The 23,987-nt window shown below is 38.7% G+C and overlaps 1 protein-coding gene across 2 annotated transcripts in view; it reads left to right on the forward strand.

Moving 5' to 3' along the window:
• Positions 1–23,987, forward strand: part of xpo4 (exportin 4) — a 47,875-nt gene that overhangs the window by 12,582 nt on the left and 11,306 nt on the right. The window contains exons 6-13 of one of the 2 annotated variants that reach the window (XM_079821076.1): positions 645–798; positions 6,222–6,334; positions 11,628–11,785; positions 13,171–13,345; positions 15,841–16,017; positions 16,298–16,440; positions 16,521–16,666; positions 16,937–17,114. In XM_079821076.1, coding sequence (XP_079677202.1) covers positions 645–798; positions 6,222–6,334; positions 11,628–11,785; positions 13,171–13,345; positions 15,841–16,017; positions 16,298–16,440; positions 16,521–16,666; positions 16,937–17,114 — 1,244 coding nt within the window. Of the gene's footprint in view, positions 1–644; positions 799–6,220; positions 6,335–11,627; positions 11,786–13,170; positions 13,346–15,840; positions 16,018–16,297; positions 16,441–16,520; positions 16,667–16,936; positions 17,115–23,987 lie in introns of both variants that reach the window. The other variant, XM_079821077.1, reaches the window with a different exon arrangement.

Below are 23,987 nucleotides of genomic sequence, written 5' to 3' on the forward strand. Positions count from 1 at the left end.
GCTCCCACAGCACTCGGCTCTGCTCTGCTTCATACTACAGTAACTTTAATAATCTCATCCATGAACATGATTTCTGCCCGCATCCCATCCCGATTCTTTGCCACCGGCTGTGAGGTGAAGACGACACTTCCCATGAACCCGCGCTCAATTTCGGTGCCATCAAGCTACGCCTTTGTTTTGAATAGGCGACCTCTAGCGGTGAAAAACTACATAGTGTGCCTTTTAATATTTTAAAATAGATTTTTTATTTTATTTTTATGTTTTCTCTCTAATTTCAACGTTTTAGTAACAGTGTGTATTTTTGGCATTTTTATTTAGTTTTTTTAAATGTCTTTTAATTCATTTAAATTTATCAGTTGTAGTTTATTAGTTATTTTTGTATTCATTCCTATTAATATTTTTTTTCAAGTAACAAATATATTTTTGAATGGTTTTAGTTAGTTAATGATAATAACTGTCTTGAAGCATGTGTTGTAGTCACATTGCATATATGCAGAATTATGTAATTGAAACAAATCTTTTGACATTGATCACATGTTTTGGAGAATATTTCAGTTGCAGAGTTGATTTGAATCTTATGGAATTAAATCTGGAAATTGGTACCAATACCCATCATTAATTTGACTGCTTGTGTGTTCTTGCAGGAGGATGACCTCATGCAGATCTTTATGCTCACTATGGAGGTCCTGCAGGAGTTCAGTCGGAGGGAGAACCTCAATGCTCAGATGTCCTGTGTGTTCCAACGCTACCTTGCACTGGCCAATCAAGTGCTCAGCTGGAACTTTCTTCCACCCAATCATATCCTTTCATTAAGTTACTTTTTTATATTTGTGTGCTTATGTTTGTAGTCATGACTTTTTCACTTTAAAATTTAGAGGAAAGTTGAGAGGGGATGCAGGCCAGGTTTGTGTCCCTGGGAGCACAAGGGAACGCTAGACATGGGCTGAAGCTGACAATTAATTAACTGCGACTTATTTTTGGATTAATAATAGACAAGCTATAATGTGATAATCATTCTCAACCTTCATAGCAGTTCTCGCAAAATAATCACGGATACCGAACTGGATCCAGGCACAGTTCTTTTTGCTCATTAAAAACCAAACTGTGACCTAGCAGTCAAAGTTTAATTCTTTTATTATTCACATCAATTTTAAAGGTCTGGTTTTAAGGATATGGTCTCATCTTAGTTTTACTTCTACCTTTGTATGTCATTTTCTTCTGCTATTAGCATGCACCAGTGTTAGTCCTAAATCATGAGCTGTGATTGATGGTGTCCGTGCGTCTGTGTGTGTTTTAGCTCTGTGAGGCGTTAATCCCACTCAGGCTGACTTTGTGTCTCTGTGTCTCTTTAAAGAGATCTTAGCTGGCGTCTATGCCAACCAGGGTCACGTATCACTTACAAAGGAGGCCTGTGCCAAGCCCTTATCGTGCTCAATAAGTGTGCCTTTAAACACACAGCTCATTGAGTGCTGGGCTGGAATGTCGGGCGGCCATTTGTGCATTGATGTGTTTGCATAGTTTGAAGTCATATTAATTGCCCACTGGGCGCTGGAGGGGGAGAAAGTTCTTTGATACCAAGAGCACATTTGTTAAGGACACAGAGAGGACAGAATGTGTGAGTTTATTAGTGGATATTTATAAAATCGACTAGCTTGTGAATTGTGTGAATGGCTAGTCAGCTAATGTTCTTTAATGTTTAATGTCTATACAAACCTTGCTTTCACAGCAGTCTTATTAAAGTACTACTTTAAAAAAAATTATAACAATTTAAATTACAATTTTAAATAACAGTTTTCTATTTTTATATATTTAAAAATGTAATTTATTCCTGTGATGTCAAAGCTGAATTTTCAGCATCATTACTCCATGTCACATGATCCTTCAAAAATCATATATATGCTGCTAAATCAATTATTTTTATCATGTTATTATAATATTGTTGAAAATAGTTGTGATACTTGTGGAAATAGTGGTATTTTTTTAACTTGTATTCATTTCTGATTAGGATGTTCAACATAATATTTATTTGAAGCTTTTGTAACATTAGAAATGTCTTTACTGCCTTTTTTTGATTAATTTAATGCATTTCCATGCATTTTTTTTTTATACAAAACCCAAACTTTTGAATGGTATTGTATATAAAATATATATTAAAATATGTTTTTATTTATATATTTTATATACTGTAATTTTGCAATTAAAATACATTTATATTTGACATATTCAAGACTAGTTGGCCATCCTGACCCATCCATAGTGTGTGTGTTTTAGTGTTCCTGACAGCCGCTTAGACTCTTCTTTCCTCAAAGTGCCGCCATCTCTCAGTAGTCAAGGCCATGGCATGCGCGTCATTTGTCCACGACACACTCCCACTTGACGCATGTACATTTTTCATGTACATGTTTGCGTGATTCTTAAACATGATCCCCCTCAGTGTCTGAAGTACTGCGTGTCTATCCATGGCCCTAGTGACCCCAGCCCGGGGCGAGTTGTGGCCCGGCTTTTGAGTCAGTCAAAGTCAGGTACTCTGAATGGAAGAGGGAGATGACAGATGGCTGTGTGCCAGCCCTCATGTCTGACACACAAACACACATGGACGAGTGAGGAGAGCTTTGTAAGACCACAGTCCTGTGCCTGACGACGGGGAGGAGGGTGTTCCTGGGGCTGTGAGGGGAATCTTAAGAGGGAGGATGTGACACTCAGGCTTCCTAATAGCCTGGGATCCCATCTCTGCTCTCTGGCAAGGGCAGCTTCCAACAATCTCATAATCATTATGTTGTCTGAATGCCCCTGACTGATTCAGTCTGCACAATATTTTCAGCTCGCATTCAGCAACAACTTCACAATGCTCTATATAGTTCTCACACTTCAGTGTCCACTTTAGTTTAATTGACCCTGCCAATATATCAGCCAGGCTAACATTAATCTATACAGAGCTGCAAATATAAATGTATTCCGAGATTTTGGGATAAGAAAGAGTATACAAACCAGTTCCTACCAAATTAATCTTATGGTTGGCACAATTGCCAGCTCATTATAGTGGCCACCACTGAAAAAGTATTTTCATTGTGTGGAAACTTCATACTTGATACTGCTTTTCTGTTGTCTTTATTTACATACGTGTTCTTGAGGTAATAAAAAAAAAAGTGTTAATTACATAACTTTTAGGTAGTGACTGTTTCAGACAAGATGCCAAACACAATGCCAAAGAATTTGAATATTGTATTATTGAATATTGAATTATTATTATCATCTAAGACAGAAATGTATTACTGCACTAGTATGTAAGCTGCACTTTAAAGTAGTCAGACTTTCAAAAGTATATTATTCATATTTTTTACTGTAGTAAAATTACTTATGTCTTAATTTCTTTACTTGCAAGAGTTTTATTTAATCACCCTCAAGCTTTTAATTTGGCAGAAAACTGTAGGGATACCTTAAAGTTTCTGTGATAGCAGGTTTACAAACGCTTCTCATTACAAATCTAGTGATTTATGCTATAATCAGTTCAGTTTACTGCAACATTTACTGTGATCTGAACCACTTTGAGATGCTGAAAACCAGATCATGTGCTGCACACGTGTATATGAACACAGTGCCGCACTTCACTCTGAAACGCATAGCACAGTAGATTATGAACATTACATATTTAATACAATTTCAGCTTTTTTACTATTTGAAAATCACAATACCAATTTTAGTTTGACAGATGGTTTGCCAAAGCAGTGGCGCAAAACATATATTTTGTTATTATGAGAAGTGTTAAAATATTTTTGGTTCATAATGAAACTTTGGTGGGTTAGCTTAGACTAGTGGGCCACAACAGTCTAGTTATTAAAGGGATAGTTCACCCAAAAATGAAAATTCTGTTCTGCTGAAGACAAAAGAAGATATTTAGAAGAATGTTTGTAACCAAGCAAGAGAGAGCAACCATTGACTACCATAGTAGGGAAAACAATACTATGGTAGTCAATGGTTGCTCTATCTGCTTGGTTACAAACATTCTTCTAAATATCTTCTTTTGTCTCCAGCAGAACAAAGAAACTCATAAAGGTTTGGAACAACTTGAGGGTGAGTAAATGATGACAGAATTTTCATTTTTGGGTCAACTATCCCTTTAATGGGGATTGGATTACTTTTAAAAGATTACTAAAACACTAAACTAAACATTTCTATGAATTTACAGAAATCGCTTTTGAATCAGATTTAAATCAATAATTGTTCAACGGAATTGATTTGCTGTCAGCTCAAACATTTACACCCCTGCTTGTTGTCCTGTTCAATTCTTTAAAAACTAGAAAGTACTGTTTTCAATCGAAGTATCACATCTAAACTATGCCTTCTAAAATGTAGTAATACTGCTCTATGAGTGTGTATGGCTCTGTATTCACCCCTTGAACTCATTTGACCCTCCATCCTCTCTCTGTCTCCGTCACAGCATGAGTCTCTCTCTTAAAGCCAACATGTCAGACTTTGTCTTCATCATGGCTTGTTCTGCTTTCTCTCATATGCGACACACCTTAAGTACAGAACAGATAAATGTTAAATCTTTCCATCTGAAAGACCATGTATATGGCTCTATGTGAATATAGTGTGTGCGTATGTTAATGTTGGTACTAATTATAATTTAAGGCCAGTCTGAACCCCTTTTTTCCAGGAGTTACTGTCAGACTTCAAATTGGCTGGCTATAGAAATCACAAGTTCCACAAAATACTAAACTTTTCATCCTTCATGTTATGTAAGAAATGTTTCTTGAGCATCAAATCAGCATAGAATTCTGAAGCATCATGTGACACTGGAGAAATTATGCTGAAAATTCAGCTTTGCCTTCACAGGAATAAATGCAATTTTTTAAATAATTTTTTAAAATTTTAAATTGTCATATTTTACAATATTACTGTTTTATACTGCTGTATATACACATGCAAAAGTGCATCTTTGGCTGTTGCCTCACATCTTACACGTTTTTTCTTTTTTCTCAGCCTCTCACACCATGAGTGTTTTTTCAGTTGTTTCAAGTTTAAAATAGTTCAACTTTTAAAAACAGATCTTGAGACTGTTGCTTTTTGTGGTATTTTCTTCAGCTAAGTCTAGCTGTGTTTGAACACTATAACGTGTCCTTTGTAAATGCCCTCTGAGAGACTCGTCTTGTGGCTAGTGACCTCTGACTAGTTGATTTCTGACATGTAGTTTTGGACATCTCTGGTTGAGGTCGTCATGTGTTTCGTGTCTTCAGCAGCTGGGACGAGGACCGGTGGAAACGAGTCATGTGCGTTTATGAGTAAGCCCGGGTTGGGTTTCAGGAGGTCATATCTTTAGTCACCCTCCCTGTTTTTCATGCGCTCGCACACTTTTCCAGCAATAGCTCCAAGTGACATTAAATGACCGGCTGGTTTATCCCCTGCGCCCCGTCAGTGCTCGTTGGCGTCCATCCGTCAGTCTCTCCCTGCTGCACTCATGTGGCAGCCTGCTATCAGCCCGCTGGTGGTCAGCACACAAGCTCCAGCCACACTCCCTTGAGGCCCGTTTTCTCCTCAGTGCGGGTCACACAGAGTTCTGCCGGCCCTTTCTATTTTTAAGAGGCCATAAAGTCAGGTCTACTCAGGACAGACTTGGGCAGAGAGGATGTAACACACTCCAGCACACTAGTCAAACACCTGGTACTTCCTTGTGTTTGGATAGTGAATTCATAGGTGAGTTGCCGTGTATTTGTGTGGTCTAAGATAATTTGCTTTGATGTATGCAGCGGTATATGTCAGACATGAGCAGAAACTGTAGTGGGTGTGTGTGTGTGTGAGAGCGTGAGCACTTGCATTTGTCTGCTGGGAGTGACTGTGGGTCCGGCCCAGAGGAATGCGTGGCCTTTGCCGGTAACTGGCTTTGATCAGACATTCCTGTGGGAGCCTTCTCTCTCGCTCTCTCTCTCTCTCGTCGTTTCTTTTCTCCCCCTCCATCTCTTTTCCCAGTGGGCTGCATATGGAACGGGGGAGATTTTGAGGTAAACATTTAGTGGGAGGGGACGGCACGATTGAACAGTAGTAACAGTGCCGCTGTAGAAGAGCGATAGAGAAAGAGCTGGAGAAAACCGACGCTGGGAATTCACTGCAGCAGTTTTCCATACTCCTCTTAGCGTAGACCAGGAGGAACAGCCAGAGAGAAGAGTAAGATATACAGGAGTCTGTTCTGGCCTTTCTGCTGTTGTCCTTAACTGAGGTGTCACTGGGGAGGCACTACATTGCAATGTTCGAAGCGACTCAGAATGTCATGCTCAAGCCAACCGATTCCTGGAGGGAAACTCTTCTAGACCACAGAGTCATGGACCTTTTCTTCACTGTGAGTACCACTTTTTTCTTTGTTATCGTGCCATTGCACTTTCAATACCTGGGTTCTCTTATTGCACTTTCAATACCTGCGTTCTCTTATTGCACTTTCAATACCTGCGTTCTCTTATTGCACTTTCAATACCTGCGTTCTCTTATTGCACTTTCAATACCTGCGTTCTCTCATCCTGTTTATTCCTCATGTTCTCTCTTCCTGTTTTTTTCCCCCCTTATATAATAATTGTCTCTAACTGCTGATTTTGTGACGTAATAACACTTCATCAGACAGTATTAAATGATTGATATTGAGCAGATGTACAAATATCTATAAGGCACATTTAAAAGAAATGAGCTGCAGTTTTGTTGCGGTCAGTAAACGCTCATTATCATGTGTTACCTTAGAACCAGGGTCAAAGACACAGTCCAGTCTGGTCTGTGTAAAGATTTGAGGGTAAAAATATGCACACAAAAAAAAACACAACACATAATTATTATAGTATATAGCTGTGTACCTATTAAAATAAAGTCTATTTGTCTATTTAGTATCAGTAAGATGTTTTAATGTTTTTTAAAAGAAGTCTCTTATGCTCTGCAAAAAAACAGTAATATTTTCAGCATTCTGTGATTTTTAGAATGTTTAAAAAAAAACAGCATTCGTTTGAAATAGAATAGATCTTTTGTAACATTATTAACGTCTTTTACTATCACATTTGATCAATTTAATGCATCCTTGTTAAAAAAACATGTGAATTTGCGCTTTTAATCTGAAACTGAATATGTGGGTGACACAACTGTCCCAGGGCAAACCATTTTCCAACCCTTAAGTTTGTGTGAGCTGCTCACGGCAATAATGACAACATTACAAGGAAAAATGTTGGGCAATAAATAATTGTATTTCTCCACTGAATGTTAATTAGATATGCATTTATTTATGATTAAGCGCTGTCAGAATTGTACTAAGCAGCAAATCTAAGACCAATAATTATCATATACCATCATTATCCATAGTTACTGTTACTGTTCAGTTTTAGATGGCTGAGTAAAATGTTACCAGTCTAAAGCAGTGAATGTTTTTTTTTTCTTTTAATGTCAATTTTGTTTGATTGATTGGTTTTCCTAATTGCCCATTTTATTTGTATATTTGATCTATTAAGGTCTCCTGCTAAATGAAATAATTATTTTCTTTGTGCTCTTTATTAAAGCAACATATTTTAGAACTTATCTCCAGAAGATAATGTGTTATGCATGCATTCTGCTTAATACAAGTCATTATAAATTCAGTCTAATGGATCATTACATCTCACAGAACTAATACTTTGGTCATGATGTGTGGAACAATTCCGTCAGGTTACCCTCGGCATCAGTGATGCACATGCCAAATAGCGTTCTGCTCTTTCTCCATTACCATTGCACGGGTTCTTTGAGGCATCTGCTGCCAAATAATGCTCTACTTTCCACCATCAGTCTTGGGTGGTTTCTACAGCCTGATTAGATGTTACTTTCCTTCACTCTGCTGCTCAGGAATAAGTCTACAAGGGGCCAATATGCTGCTCCATCATTCATGCCTCTTCTTAGAGGAGGCTGCAATCTGTAAACTGGCGACAAACTGTGCACCCGTCTTAAAAGGGTCAGTCTGGTGACCTGGAGTTCAAGGGCTGTTCAAACATAAGTGTCTCATTTGTCTTTTATGGGATTTGCTGTTATGAATTTTAAGCGTACCGAGGCAGCAGATATATATGCTTGTTTTTTGACGTGTGTGTTGGATTCTAAAATGTATGCAATTTATTTACTTCTATCATTGATTTTGATTTCCTTTTTAAATGTCAGTATAGTTGATAGTCGTCTAAAATATAAAATATATTTTAAAAAATAATTATCATTATGAATTTAACTGGTTTAACAAATGTAAAACCACATGTAGTCCAGTGGTTTAATTTGATAAATATATATAACGTTATCAAGAAATAAGGAAAGTGAGTCAGTATTCTGCCAATTTTTATTTATGTCACTTTGACATCATAGTATGTTACCATTGTCGAAAAGCCATCAGCTTTTTGACACTTTTATTGACAATACTAATATAGATGGAGAGCACAAGCATTAGCGTTTAGACCATGACTCATACAATTTCAAATTTATTTTGCATTCTATCAGAGTTCAGTGAAGTCTCTTTGGCGCTGAGCATGATGTTCAGTGGTTTTGTGCCGGTCTCTCGGGGTGTTGTTTGGGCCATGTGATATTTAGTGGTATTTACAGTGGGTGGGGGAATGTTTTTGTTAAGGGATGAAGAGTGGTCAGCTGTCACACCCTCTGTGTATCTTTACGAGTCTCCTTGTAGCTGTGTGTGGTGCGCTCGTTGTTTTTCTACGCCCATTCAGGGGGATCTGTGTGTGTAAGGGTGAGTTATTGAAGGGGAGGGTGAGTGTGCGTGTGTTGGCCTGTCAGCGGTGTCTGTGTGTGTATGTTGGCCCGTCAGCTGTTGGTCCTCACTTCTCAGCTGTGCCCTGAACAGACGAGGGGGCGTCCAGACACGCGCTACTGGGGTCAGAGGTGACTAGAGATGAGCTGCAGGATTAGACTCTGAACCCTGGATTCAAAGCCCCTGTTAACAGCCTCAAATCCTCCCTCAGGTGGTCCGAGGATCCAGGTCTAGCCCTCCTTCAAAAGATGAGCGGTCTCTCTCTGCCTCTTTGATTGCATCTCAGAAGTTTGGAAACATGCAGAGGAGAGAAAATGAAGCATAACTTAAAATAAATCTCATTTTCTCTTTGCACCTAATAAAGCCATGGCTGCGCTAACATTTTCCTACCAGCCAAACCGACTGAAGGGTGTTTTTGTTTGTGGTTTTAGTTTAGGTTTGTTCTTACACCCTTCATCTTCACACACACTCACTCATTTGGTAACAAACAGTCACATTTTTATGCATCCATAAAATGGGTGAAACTCAGGAAAAACATGTCTGGGTCACATTTTATAAAAAAAAAAAAGAAAAGAAAGAGAAATTGTGTATTACCAAAAATTAAGTATAATTTAGGCCCCTTAAGATTTTTTTTCATGACAGGTCTAGCACATTTCCCTCAAAATTCTTTTGAATTATTTTCTTTTTCCACCAAATTTACCTTTTTGTACTTTTTTTTTAAAGAATATTTTCCATTTCTCAATGGGAAATGAGAATGAGATATGTATTTATTGTCGAATGATGTCTCAATTCGAAACATTTCTATTTCTTTTTGTATTATATATATTTTTCCTTTATATATTATATATTGTTTGGTTTATAACTTCTTTTTTTGAGATGCAATATGATAGCAATTTTTATTATTTTAATTTCTGTATTTTAAAAATGAATAAAGAATTGTTTTATTTACTGCTTTTTTAAATATTCTTTGCATTTCAGCAATGAGAATGAGATTTTTTCTATTTGTGTGTATATATAATAATTTTTTGACACGTTTCATGAGATTCACTCACATGTGTTTAGCGCTAAGCAAAGAGTTTTAGAAGCTGAGATCAGATTCTGACTCAGAGCATGTGCGTGGTTTGTTTATGGTATAAACACAATCAGGGCTTGTTATGGCACTTTGAGTATAACGCTGTCGTAAGGTGATTGATTGTGGCCTCTGATTTTGTAACAGGATCTGAACACGCTGAATGCGGCTGGAGCAATAAGCGGTGAGAATAGAAAACGGGAGAGGGTCTAATCCTCCCCGTGGACTGACACCAGGCTTTGTCTTTTCTCTATTAATAGGTCTCCCTGCCTCTTTTCTCTCTCGCATTCATTTCGGAGAGCTACCTTGTCTTGTTTTGATTTAGATGCCCCCTGCCAGACTCTAACTATAGTCTGACTCAAGGCGATTGGCATAGTTCACATGGCGTGGATGTTCTTCTGCGCAGCTGTTTTTTCAGAGCATGCTGCTCGCAAAGCGTTGGCCTTGTACTCTTTCCTTTCTTCTCTCGTTCCCTCTTTCCCGATCCAGTTCTCTCTCTCTCATCTGCCCCGCACACCCCTCCTCTCTCTCTCGCTCTCTCTCTCTCTCTCTCTCTCTCTCTCTCTCTCTCTCTCTACCTCCCTCTCTCTCTACCTCCCTCTCTTCTTCAGCTCAGAGGATGATTTCACACCACTCTAGCAGACAGGGCTGTGCTATGGTGTGTTAGCGTTAGCACTTTGCCCAGTGGCTGATGTTCATCCGAGTATCTGTAGGAGGTGGTATATGTTGGGGAAATGCCGCTTTAGGTTCATCCACATTCTTCCAGATCATTCAGCGGGCTCCATCCGACTCCGTGCACCTCTTCGCACAGCATCTCCACCAGAACGTCTGGCGAACAGACGAGCGAGAGTAAGATTCCAGGGATTTAGGAAAGAAAAAGAGCAAAGGAGTGTGCCAAACAACCATATGTGCTGGAGACTTGAGTCAGTCCGCTCCGAAACGTTAGCCGTCTCTTTGACCATGTTGCGCTCGATTTATGCCGCTCGTCCTTGTGAACGCATCGGACTGGATTGGTGTTTGAGAAGGCGATCTGATTGATTGGCCTGGGTTGAAGCGGCCAGGTGTTTTTGTCTGTGGCAAGAGGCTGTAGATTTGCCGTTGGCGAAGGTATGGGGTATTCTACAATTTTCCTCCGTTCATCATTCCACTGAGCAGAAAGTTTCAGAGACTTGCGTGAGATGAGAAATCGAAGACAGACCCGTGTATCTGTGTGTAAGAGAGAGCAGAAGAAAAAGAGGGGAGAGAGAGAAAAAGTATGTTTTTATATGTCAATGAGAGAGGCTTTTCTCTGTGATTCAGGGAGACTGTGTGTGAGCTCCCCAGCCTGTGTGTTTTGTCAGCTGCCCATGGGCCGGTCTGCAGTTCCTCCTGGACTCTTTGAGGGGGCCTGTCTGGTTTTAACACTGTAGAGTATACCTACAGTCACATGTACATTCTCTCCAACCTCCACTGCTTCGATTCTCTCTTTTATATGCTCATGATATCATGTCTCCTGAGTAAAAAGGATTTCCGTCTGTTGGTGAGCTGCATTGATATCGGTTTGAGAGTTTATCGTTTGGTTCGTTGTAGGATGTCTTGATCTATGTGTAGTCTTTATTGGTATCGGTTAGTCAATAAAGGTATGCAGACATGTATTTTGGCATTAAAATCTACTCTTGAGTTAATAGGAAAGTCAGTTTTATAGAGATGATCCGATATCCGACATGCTCCTTTTATGGGGTTTTTGAAAATAGGATTGGTTTACGTCAGAGTAATGACTTGAATCAGGAAATGGCACGTGTTTCAGCCCCTCTCTTTCTTGTTGTCTCTGTCTTGTAGGTGCACAGGAAGATCAGAGAGGACTCTGACATGGCGCAGGATTCCCTTCAGTGCCTGGCCCAGCTGGCCTCCATGCATGGCCCCATCTTCCCCGATGAGAATGCTCAGGTGACCTACCTGGCCCACCTGGTGGAGGGATTGCTCAACATGATCAATGGGTGCGTTTCTCTGAGACCTTCAGTCATGTTCTGCTCTGTGTGCTTGCTATTCACAAATGTATTCTTTTGAATTGTAAGAGTACTGCATATTAGTTGTCTAATCTATAGATGAAACTAATGAAAACATGCCTAGGTCACATTTCACAACACAATCATTATAATCCATCAAATTAATTATATTGTGGGTTGTTATTTTAGGACCATTAATAAAATTGTACAGCAATGCAAATCATCTTAATGATCTTAAACATAGGATTCATTATTTTTAAGTAAAATGTAATTTATTTCATTCTTTTAATGTTCAAGTTAAATATGACCCAGACATGTTCTTGACAGGGAGGTTCTACCAGATAGCGGGGTTAGAAAATCACCAGGGCAAGTTACAAAGCTACTAAACCATATATTTAAAATGTGGGGGCAAAAATGCCCCTGAAGTGCATGGTTTAAATAAATATTTATTTAAATAAAATACTACTACTTATTCGCTTATTTATTTTCTCCATTTATGTTTATAGAATTAATTGTTTAAATAAATAATATTTACTTTGGTAGTTTATTCAAGAAACATAAATGGAGACAATATGCACTCGTAATGCAAAAATGCTCTTTACTACTTAATCATTTTGAGCCCTAAAAAGTATTTAAGTCGACACTGTTGGCATAGTTGTGTGTTAGTACTTGCATTGTAAATGCTCTCTAGTGTCTATAAAGATGGAATGATGTCTCTGCAGCTTTAAATAACACATACATTCTCTCATACACTGCTGTTTGGAATTTGAGAACAAGTAGGCGTAGTGAGTCGGGGTCTCTCTCTCCCCACTCCTCCCTCTCTCGGTCTCTGCCATTCTGTAATCACCTATTCCTGGAGCATTTTTCCAGTTGCATCATCGGAAAACCATGCGGCAGGTCCGCCAATCTGCCGTGATTGAACTCTTCTGCTTACAATTTAAATCCATCTGATATGGGTTAGAGCCTCAGTTGGGAGCGTAAAGAAAGGCAGACCTCGACTGCTCTTTCAGAGGGAAAAAACCCTTGTGTTCCCAGAATCCAGGTCGTGTGCCAGCACAACGACAGGTCGATGTTGTGGTTTAAATCCCAAGTCTCCCTTTACAGCAGCTGAGGTATTTGTGCTTATAGACAAAGATTTTCAGTTAAACTGAAAACATTAATGTGGACTTCTAGTGGATAAATATTCAGGCTGTACCAAACGTGCACCGTTTACACTGCTCCACTGCAGGCTCATGCTGTATCTCACACTCCCTGATAGACCAAGATAAGCGAACAATGACTGAGGTTGGTTGTGGGATGACCCTTTAAGAGACAGGCTTGCCACTGTTTTTACATTTATTGTTCTGTCCTTAACTGTCTTTTTCACCCTCTGACAGGATTGAGATTGAAGATTCAGAGGCCGTGGGTATCTCCAACATCATCAGTAACCTCATCAGCACATTTCCCCGTAGTGTTCTGACAGCGCTCCCGAACGAGCTCTTCGCCTCTTTTATTAACTGCCTCACTCTACTCACGTGTTCCTTTGGTCGCAGCGCCGCCCTGGAGGAGGTGGTGAGTACTGCATTTGTGCCACAACAGACTACAACCACACTTTACAGAGTTGCTGATGTCAGTGAATGTCAAACTCGTTGGTCTTTTTTTATATAGAGAACTGCTCTGTCGCAGCAGACTTTTTATTGTATTAAGGAAAAATAAAACCAGTGTACTTTTTCACACCCATATTTAGGGCTGGACACTGATTTCCTGATTTTATTCCTTTTAGTTTCACATGTTCTTTATTAGTTTGGGTTTGGTTAGTTTCTCATAAAATTAATTAAGTTTGAGTTGGAAGATAAAAAAACAAAAAAAAATCTCTTTAGAATGCTCATTAAGGCTGCATTTATTTAATTACATGTACAGTAAAACAGTAATATTTTGAAATATTATTACGATTTAAAAAAAACTGTTTTCTATTTGAATATATTTTAAAATGTAATTAATTTCTGTGATGGCAAAGCTGAATTTTCAGCAGTCATTACTCCAGTCTTCAGTGTCACATGATCCATGAAACCAGGGCTGTACGTTAACTTTTACGATTCTTTTGCACATAGCACTGTTGCTACAGAGGTTGAACATTTTGTAGCATAGGTCAGGTCAGCACAATTGTAGCACAAGTATAAAGCGTATGTTACATCTCATAAAGCAACCTCAAGTAGCACAGTTTGTCGCTTAAACAGGCAGGTGACTGGCAAAAGGACTGATAATGTGTCATACAGTGCACACAAAATCCAACCCTTAACAAGAAAACTTTTCAGTCAAACATTTTCTTTCTTTGCCCAAAATGATACTGCAGGAACATAACACTTATTGCTTAACATTGTAGACAGAGATATTGGGCTAAACAAAAGTGACAATCCAGACAACATCCATTACCAATTCAACCTCACAACAACATTATTATACTTAAGTAAAATTAAATATAAAAATGATATTTAAAAATAAAATGATATTAAAAATAAAAATATATAAAAATGTAATAAATGTTAAGATCTACATTTTAATTCATGGCAATAACATGAAAAATGTGACGCGCATGGTGGATGATTTTCACTTTTAATATGAAATTACCATTCTAACCAGTAGATGGCTGCAGAGGACCACTCATCTCATTTGCCATAATTAATTTCATAGATTATTAAATTACTGTTATAGCCAACTTTAGTACTTTTATTGTTCTAAAGTATGATGGCAAGTACAGGAAAAGTCACAAAGTCTCATGCTATTTAGATGAAGGGAAAAAAAATTTTTTCACTAAGCTCAGACCCCAACAGCCTAGAAGGGTTAATGAACCACTATGATTACTTGAAAATACAAAATAAATAAAGAATTTAATTATTAATACCAATAATGTAATAAATAATTTGCAGGAGGGACTCTCAGAAGTATTTAGCGGATTCACTCCCGTAATGAAATGACGAAAAAAGTTTTCTTTAAATTATGAATAGATTATGTATAGAATGCGAGAAAAGAGCCTGAGCTCTCACCTGAGCTAAACTTTAAACTACACACCCCCACAATTAATCTAATTTACATCATACCTAAGCTTTGGTTTTATGATGAGCGGATTTGCCGGTGTGTAGGTCTTAGCCAGTTAACTTGTGCTGAACAAATACTTTTTAAAGGATATTGAGCAGGGGGCGCATGCGGCATCGACTAACTTCACACACAAACTGTGTTTTACACGCATGGAAAACTGTATCGCACACATGCTAATGCTTTAATTTTTTTCATAGCACGACAGCCCTGCTTATTATTATCAGTTGAAAACAGTTGTGCTGCTTTAATATTTTTGTTGTAAAAAATATGTATTTGACATAGAAATCTTTAGAAACATGTCTTAACTGTTACTTTTGATCAATTTAATGCAGTATTTTTGAATAATAGTGTTAATAACAGTATTACACAGCTCTGAGGATTCTGATTGGTCAATCGCCCCATCCAGCGAGCGGTATGTTATTGCCTGATAACAACCAGTAAGAACTGATAAAACAAGCTCATCATGGTAACTGAAGTTTAGGAACGTTTTTTTCTTCATCAAAGATTTGTGTTTGGTGAGCTAATAATATTAAAACTCAAATCAATATTTTGTGTACAATTATTAAATTGTCACTCGCAGACTCGCTCTCTTGTTTCATACAAATGCAGCTGCTAAAATATTGCCAGAATGTTTTGTACGTTTCGCTTCAATCCCCCTGGGTTTATTCTGCATGCAATAACAACCGGCTGGATGTACATTATCCCTTACATAGTATTAAATAAAACATTAAGTGTTCAGTAAGTTTAGAGGTATGAATCACAGTAGGTGCTATTACAAATAACATTTAACATATTTAAGTTATTGAACATCAGGGTAACTGTAATATGTACATTTAAAAAAAATTGGATTCAATATTTTTTATTTGTTTTCCATGAGAGGAGTGAACGGTCTTGGAATTTAGAGCATGGAATATAGAAAAAGAGGATTTCATGTGACCTGATTAAAGGCACATCCGTTTATTTGTCTCTAGCTGGATAAAGATGACATGGTGTATATGGAGGCATATGATAAGCTACTGGAGTCCTGGCTGACGTTGGTTCAGGAGGACGAGCACTTCCCCCGGGGCTGCTTCGTCCAGCCGGCTGTGCAGGTCTTCAACTCCTACATCCAGTGTCACCTCGCAGCTCCCGACGGCACGAGAAACCTGGTCAGAACAACTGCATTTATTCACCTTCACGTCCAAACACAGCGTTCTCACCATGTTAAATCTCATCTGTTAACATTGACAAAATGTCTTTGGCTTTCCAAATTGCTTTTCTTGCATTTTTTTTTTTGTTGACTTTGTGGCTTGCTTTTTCATCTTAATTCAAATGGAAAAGCATGAAGCACAACAAATGTTTAAAACTGTTTTCCTTCAAATAATCCTCTGCCAAAGTAACACAGCCGCTCCAGCACATGGTTCCAGTCATATGCTTTTGTCTTTTTAGACTGCAAATGGTGTCGCTTCTCATGAAGAGGAAGAAATAAACGAGCTACAGGAGGACGACAGAGAGCTGTTCTCAGATCAGCTTGCCAGTATTGGCATGTTGGGCCGCATCGCTGCAGACCACTGTATACCTCTGCTCACAGGGTACAGACACACACTCCTCTTCAGAGAAACTGTTGTAGTAAACAACCACTGTGAGCCTTACATTTCCCATCTGTGTTCAGTTTGTTGGAGGACCGAGTCACACGGCTTCACGGGCAGCTCCAGAGACACCAACAGCACCTCATGGCCTCTGCAGACCCAGGCACAGTGGACCGGAAAGTTCTAGATGACCTTTACGAAGACATTCATTGGCTCATATTAGTGTCAGGTTCGTGTCATCCTCAAAGGGAATAAGTTCACCCAAAAAATAACATTCTGTCATCATTTACTGAGCCTCATGTTGTTCACTTTCACTCTCAAATGTGAGTAGCATCTTTGCATTTGTCTGTGGAGGTTTCCATTCAGGTAATTCTAATGTGTCAGGATGAACCTCTGTGTTCATTCATACACAACTGGACATTATTTGATTATTTAGAAGCATTTCAGTCACTTAAGTTGCTTTTTGTCATTGTTCTGAAGTCTTATGGTGTTTTAACAGGCTACCTCTTGGCTGATGACCCTCAGGGTGAGACACCATTGATACCTTCAGAAGTGATGGAGTACTCTATCAAACACTCGACTGAGGTGGATATCAACACTACACTGCAGCTCCTCGGCTCTCCTGGAGAGAAGGCCACCTCCATCCCTGGATGCAACAGGACAGACTCGGTTATCAGGTAAAGAGTCCTCACAGTATACATGTGGAAGGGTGTCATTAATTATGAATTGCATACTCTGTAAAGAAGTTCAGGTTTGTTGGTAGTTTGTAGGTGTTGGAGTCATGCTATGATTTCAGGACAATTTTTCATTCCAATTTTTCAGGCAATATTATTCAGAAGTTTTGCGGCACTTTCAAGCTGATTCTGTGCACTCACTGTGCACCCTCACTTCTTGTATGGTATCCTCGTGTCAAATTTAAATTATATGCGAGTGGTTTGATTTATCAAAAGGCTTTTAATTGACTTTTGACAACCATAAAGGTGATATTTGCCATATTTAGGGTCAATCCAAGGAAAGCTGTGGGAGTTAGAAAATTGATGTGAAATCTGATTCTGGAAATTTGATAGTGGCACTAGAGGGTTTGAGGGACTGACCCCATATTTGATCAAATAACTCATAATGTACCCTATATGTGTGCCAAATTTCATATATTAAAAACTGAACATACAGTAGGTGTGTACAGTGCTTTGCCTCTAAATATAGATGCTTTGTTATAATATCATTGACAATGTAGTATTATTATACCTCATATACTCAGTTTTTTTTCTCCTCATTGTTGCACATATAGGCCCATCTATTTTGCACAGCATGCTCTTCTTTTATACATTTGAACAGCCACAAAGCTTCATAATAGTTTTAGTTTAGTTTAGTTTATTAGTTTATAATGACGTGGACAGTCCCTTTTTTATAAAAAGAGCAGCTTTAGCCTCTACGGCTAATTTCCAGCTGTAGTCCCCGGCCAGTTGTTAATAGGCATACATCAAGTAAAATAAATTACAATTATATTTACAACAGGGCTAAGCAAGATGGTGTAAGACGTACAAATGTGTGACACACACACTTGAGGCAAGCACAAACAAACAAGCACCAGTTGCAAAGACAAACAAACAATACAAGCACAAACAAACAAGCACCAATTGCAAAGACATAAAAGCAGTTCATGCATTAAAACAGTTCAAATTTGCGTACAAAATAATCATACAAAAGCCACATTGAGACACAAGACCTAACATTGAGGCAGGCAACAAAAGTCTAATGGCAGCAACATGACCATGTCACATCACAAACACATCCCATCTGTCAGATTAATGTGTGCAGTTATAATTGTCGGACAGCCAGTTATTAAGGTGTGTAGTAAAGGAGGAATACGTGTGTATGTCTTTTATTTTAATGGGCAATGAGTTCCAGTTTCGTATTGCTGTGACAGAAAATGATAATTGACCAAATGTGCTTTTCCTGAATGGGATAAGAAGGTCCCCTCGTGTAGTGCTTCTGGTGCTCTGACTGCTATTATTACGTTGGATTATGAGTGAATTTAAGGGAGCAGGAGCAGTATTATGGAAGATTTTATAGACCAGACAGATGTTTTTATATTTGATTACATCTTCCCAGCTTAGCAGTTTGTGGTTATTAAGAATAATACAATGATGTGAACTGTTAGGCTTCTGGTCCAAGACTTTAAGAGTTTTTTTTATAAAGAATTGCTAATGGTTTTAGTGATAATTTGTTAATTTGTCCCCAGCTTGTCAGACAATATGTTAGATGTGACATAATCATGGCATCCATAAATAATTTGGCAGCATTAAAAGTAAGTGCATTTCTAATATATCTAAAATTAGCTAAGATAAACTTGACCCTATTGCACACTTTCTTAATATGTGCTTTAAAAGAAAGATTAGAGTCAATAATTACGCCCAAATACTTAAATTGTGGCACGATACTAATGTTTTGACCCGAAATTGTTATATTTGACACAAGGTTACATTGCCTCTTTGTGAAAAACATTCCCACAGTTTTATCTACATTTAATTGGAGACACGAACGATTTAGCCAATTGGTGATCTGATCCATGGCTATGGTCAGTTTGGCAGCAGCCAGATGTTTTGTTTTGGCATGCACATAAATGACAGTGTCATCCGCATACATTAGTGTATTAATATTAGGGCAAACTGATGGCAGATTATTAATATATAGACTAAACAAAACTGGGCCAAGTATAGATCCTTGTGGTACGCCTGTGAATAAATTAAGAACTGATGAACGATGGTTATTCACAGAAACATATTGAGTTCTACCAGTTAAATATGACTTGATCCATTTAATTGCAGAAGGAGAGAAATTAAAAGTAGAGAGTTTAGCAAGAAGGACCTGATGGTTGACTGTGTCAAAAGCTTTACGAAGGTCTAAGAACACAGCACCAACAACACCTCCCTTGTCAACCATTGCTCGTACAGTCTCTAAAAAGAAACAGTTAGCTGTTTCTGCAGAGTGATGGGCTCTGAAACCAAACTGCATCGGGTGAAGAGTAAATGGACTATTATTAAGGAAAGAGACAAGCTGCTCTGATACAAATTTTTCAACAACCTTGGAGACCACAGGTAGAATACTAATTGGACGGTAGTTAGATATGTTCAGAGGGTCATTTGACTTAAATATGGGAGTTACAATTGCAGTCTTCCAAATAGTTGGAAATATCCCCTCTAATACTGACTGGTTAATAATTTGTGTGATGGGGTAGGCTAGATGTTCATTCAGGGATTTAAGCATTTTAGAATCCATTCCATAAATATCTTTTGCTGTTGAGTTTTTAAGAGAATTAATAATTGCCTGAGTTTTAATTTCAGAAATCGGTTGAATACAAAAAGAAGGCTTAGTTTCATCTATTTTAGCAATATCTACAGTTGTTAGAGGAAAATTCTGCGCGATTTCATCCACAGAATTGATAAAATATTCATTAAAAGCAACAGCTATTTGTACTGGATCTTGTATTAATTTACTTTTCAGGTTCAACTCTAGCTGGTTTCTAAGCCTGTGGCTAATTCCCATTAAATTCTTAATCTGTTCCCAGATCAACTTTGTGTTACCCTTTCCCTCATTAATAATTGTTATAAAAAAATTGGCTTTTGCTTTTCTGATCACTTTGATTACTTGATTACGTAATGAAGTGAACCTAATCCTATCACTATTTAACTTAGTTTTTAATGATCTTTTTAAAGCAGAGTCTCTTTCTTTCATCAGATTCAATATATGCTTACTGAGCCAAGGAAGAGCATTTTTTTTATTTTTACCTTTCTAGTGAACTCCTTAACTAGACTTTGTAGCTTAATGGCAAACATCTTGCTGACTTCTTCTATGTTGGTCCCAGTAAATATATTTGTCCATTTGGTCTGCTGTACTGCCCTTTGAAAATTATCCATTTCATTCTTTGGGATCCTAAGTTGCTCCACAGGTTTATTAGAATGATGAAAGCGCTTTTTTGTAAGTTTTCTTGTCAGTAGTGTCAGATTATGGTCAGACAGTCCAGTAATAAAATTAAATGTTTTTACAATTCGTTCAGGCTTGTTACTGAATATTAAATCTATCTGTGTCTGAGATGATGTAGTTATTCTAGTAGGTCCTTCCAACAATTGGGTAAAATCCAGACTGTCTGTGATCTGCTTAAGAGATTTCCTACTCGTCTTATTTAGCCAGTTACAGTTTAGATCACCAAGCAGTATTACCTCAGTTTTAAAATCACATGCTTGAAGTAGCTTGTTAAAAGTGACATAGAAATCATTATTAGTGGAGGGAGGACGATATACAACAATGAGCACAAAAGACATTTCAGATGAGAGCACTATATTCAACCCAATACACTCCAAATCATGGTCAAGAGGCCAACATATCTGATGACATTTGATGTGATCTTTTATATAAATCATGACCCCTCCCCCTCTTCCCTCAGATCTGTCCCGTCTAAAGATATTATACCCTGGTACATGTAATGCAGCAGATGGAGAGTTGCTATGTAACCACGATTCTGACAGGCCTAGAAAGTCTAGGTTAGAGTTAGAGAGAAGATGATGTACTTGTTCAGACTTTGGGGTGAGGCTACGAATGTTCATATGCCCTCCAAAGAGACCCCTAGGTTTAAGTTGTTGATCCCAGATCAATCGAGAATGATTGACAGTTTGAAAAAAGTTCAGTTTGCGGTGTTTTTTCAGAGAAGGGTTTATAATGCTTTTGAGTTCACTGTTGGTTGTGCCGTGTAGATTTTCACGCTTACCTTGAGCGCAATGATCAGTTACCATGACATCAGAATGATATGATCCAGTAGGGTCAGAAACGTAGGGCCAGGAAATAGATGTTTGCTCCTTAACGGTGAGAGCTCCGTTGTTGACGATACACGCGGCAATAGCCGGAAAACCCAGGCCTTCGGTGCTCCCCAAGCCCGGCGTCATAGACCTCTTTGTCCGAGATCTCCGCTCCCCGCCACCGAGAGATCCACCTCCTCCCGGTCGATGTCGAGCGAGCCCCAGCCCCTGAGAAGCAGGGAAAATGCTCCCTGGGTCCCTGTAGCTGGCACCACGGGAAGCCGGACCTGGGCACGGGTGCACATCTCCGGACAGCAACAGATAAAGTATGATGATGATCCCACTGTCACTTTGGCGTTTGCCCCGGATTGCATTACTTTGTTGTATTGATCACGGCCGGCCGCCGTGTTTACAAACGCTTGCATTAAAATATGCTTTCCATGTCCGAAGTGCTTTATCAACGTCGTTTCTCGGTACACTGTTATATTGTGGGAATGTCGCTTTATGTTTAGAAACGGACCCGAATCTGTCAAGTTTAAAATAACTTCAAAAACTAAAAGCGCCAGGAGAGCTCCTGACGCACCTGTCCCGCCGGTTGTCGCCATCTCAACCAAATTCCAAGTGTGTATTTGGCTATAATCGTTCTAAAAATACAAAAGTAACAATGTGATTCAGTAGCGATCACTATAGATCCGCAGTCTTTACTCAAAAAAAATCCCTTCGAGGACTGAACAGGTTCTGCTCGATCATCTTCACTAAAATTGTCTGGGTCCGATTCGGGCTCCTGGGTCCGATAATAGACTAGGGGCCGGATTTACCAACAGCTTGCGCCAGCTTTAATGCTCTTTTTGCGTTAAACTACTGTCAGGATTTACTAAAGACACGCAGTGAAACACGGTTATTTTTGCGGCTGACCTTATTGCATATGCATTTGTTGGATTTTCCCTTTCAGACGCAAAATTTATGAGCGGAGAGTATTTAAATCAGGAGTATCCAACCCTGATCCTGGAGAGCTACCACCCTGCAGATTTTAGCTCCAACCTCAATCAAACACACCTGAACCAGCTAATCATGGTGTTCAGGGTGCAAGATAATTACAGACAGGTGTGTTGGAGCAGGGTTGGAACTGAAATCTGCAGGACGGTAGCTCTCCAGGAGCAGGCTTGGACACCCCTGATTTAAATTAATCATGCTAGGTGGTTTACTAAGGTTTTTGCTAGTCAATTCACTGGTATTTGTGCCATTATTTACCGCCCCAAAAAAGCATGTCTTAAACCAGACGCTAATTTGCGATGCTCTTGGTAGATTGCGTTGGTCATAATGGAAATGATCTGTCTTCAGTAGGTCACGTGCAGAACTTTCCACTCCCATCTGTGCTTTTTTGGAATTGCGCTCTCACGCAAATTTGCCCTGTTTAGTAAATCTGGCCCTAGAAATTTAGAATTGTAAAAAAAAGAAATGAATACTTTTATACAGCAAGAATACATTAAATTGATCAAAAGTGACGGTAAAGGACTGTAAAGGTTTTTTTGTGTTTTTTTTAAATCAAATAAATACAGCCTTGGTGAGAATAAGAAACTTCTTTCAAAATCATAAAACAAGCGAGCATATTAACCAGCCCAACTGTTGGCTGATTTTGCTGCCTACAGGATCAATGCCGTGGTGATTTAAGCCTCCTCATGTTCAAAGTTTATCACTCAGAAATGCTGCTGGAGAGAGCAGACGTGGTGTAGCACAGGCCGTTTGATCTGCAGTTCGTTTGCCCAGCGGGGAATGCCCTGGCACGCGCCCAGCGAGGCCTGCCACGCGAACAGCAGTCCTCTAGTGGCCCCAGCCCCGGCGCCAGCCAATCCTGCAACACCACTCCCCATACATTATTCAATTAGAGCCAGGCCAGGTGCCGCTCAGAGCCCAGGGTCAGAGGGGAGCACTAGGGGCCCGCAGTCATTTGTGTGTTCAGTAGCGGCTTCCTATTTGATTTTCTTTTTTTTCTTCAAGTGCTATTTTCACCGTTGTTGTAAGAAAGGATGGTTTAATGTAAAATTATTTATATATTTATTATTAAACAACAACAATAATAATAATACACAATAACAATAATTATAAAATATATAATAAATATAATTATGTAATGTTTTAAATATAGAAATAGGAAATGTAAATAATACACACAAAAATGTGTGTAAAAAATATTTGAAAATGATTATTAATAATTTTAACTTGATATGGAAATACATATAATTTATTATTATTATTAATAATTATAATAAAGGGGGGTTTTTTTGTGAAGGGGAAGGAGCAATGCATGTGTTCTGCTTAAACACACACAGGGTTTTTTTTCCCCTGGCATTTCCAAGCAGATATTTGATCTGATTCTAATCTGATTGGAATGGGATACAGACTGTGAATTTAATGAATAGTGTAATTTTAATGATGTAGAAGCTGTTTATGCGGTTACTGGTAGGGTCTCATTGAGACCTAGTGTTATTGTCTGTAAAAATCTGCCTGTAATCTGATTTGGTCTTAATGGATGGAGTTATTCCAAAACTGTGGAATGGGATAGAGGTGAGGATTGAAAGATTGGAAGAACGCTGAGTTGATGGGTAGGGGAGGGATGGAGAATTTGAATGGGGGGCGATGTGGAGGTCAAAGGATTTGGAGAGACAGTAGGCTGGTGATGGGTGGGTGAAAGCGAGCAGACTGTAGAGGATTTGGAAAGACAGTGGGCCAAGGGATTGTGTTTCCCAATAACAGGCA

Source organism: Gobio gobio, assembly GCF_949357685.1.
Source record: "Gobio gobio genome assembly, chromosome: 7".
NCBI classification, from domain to species: Eukaryota; Metazoa; Chordata; class Actinopteri; order Cypriniformes; family Gobionidae; genus Gobio; species Gobio gobio.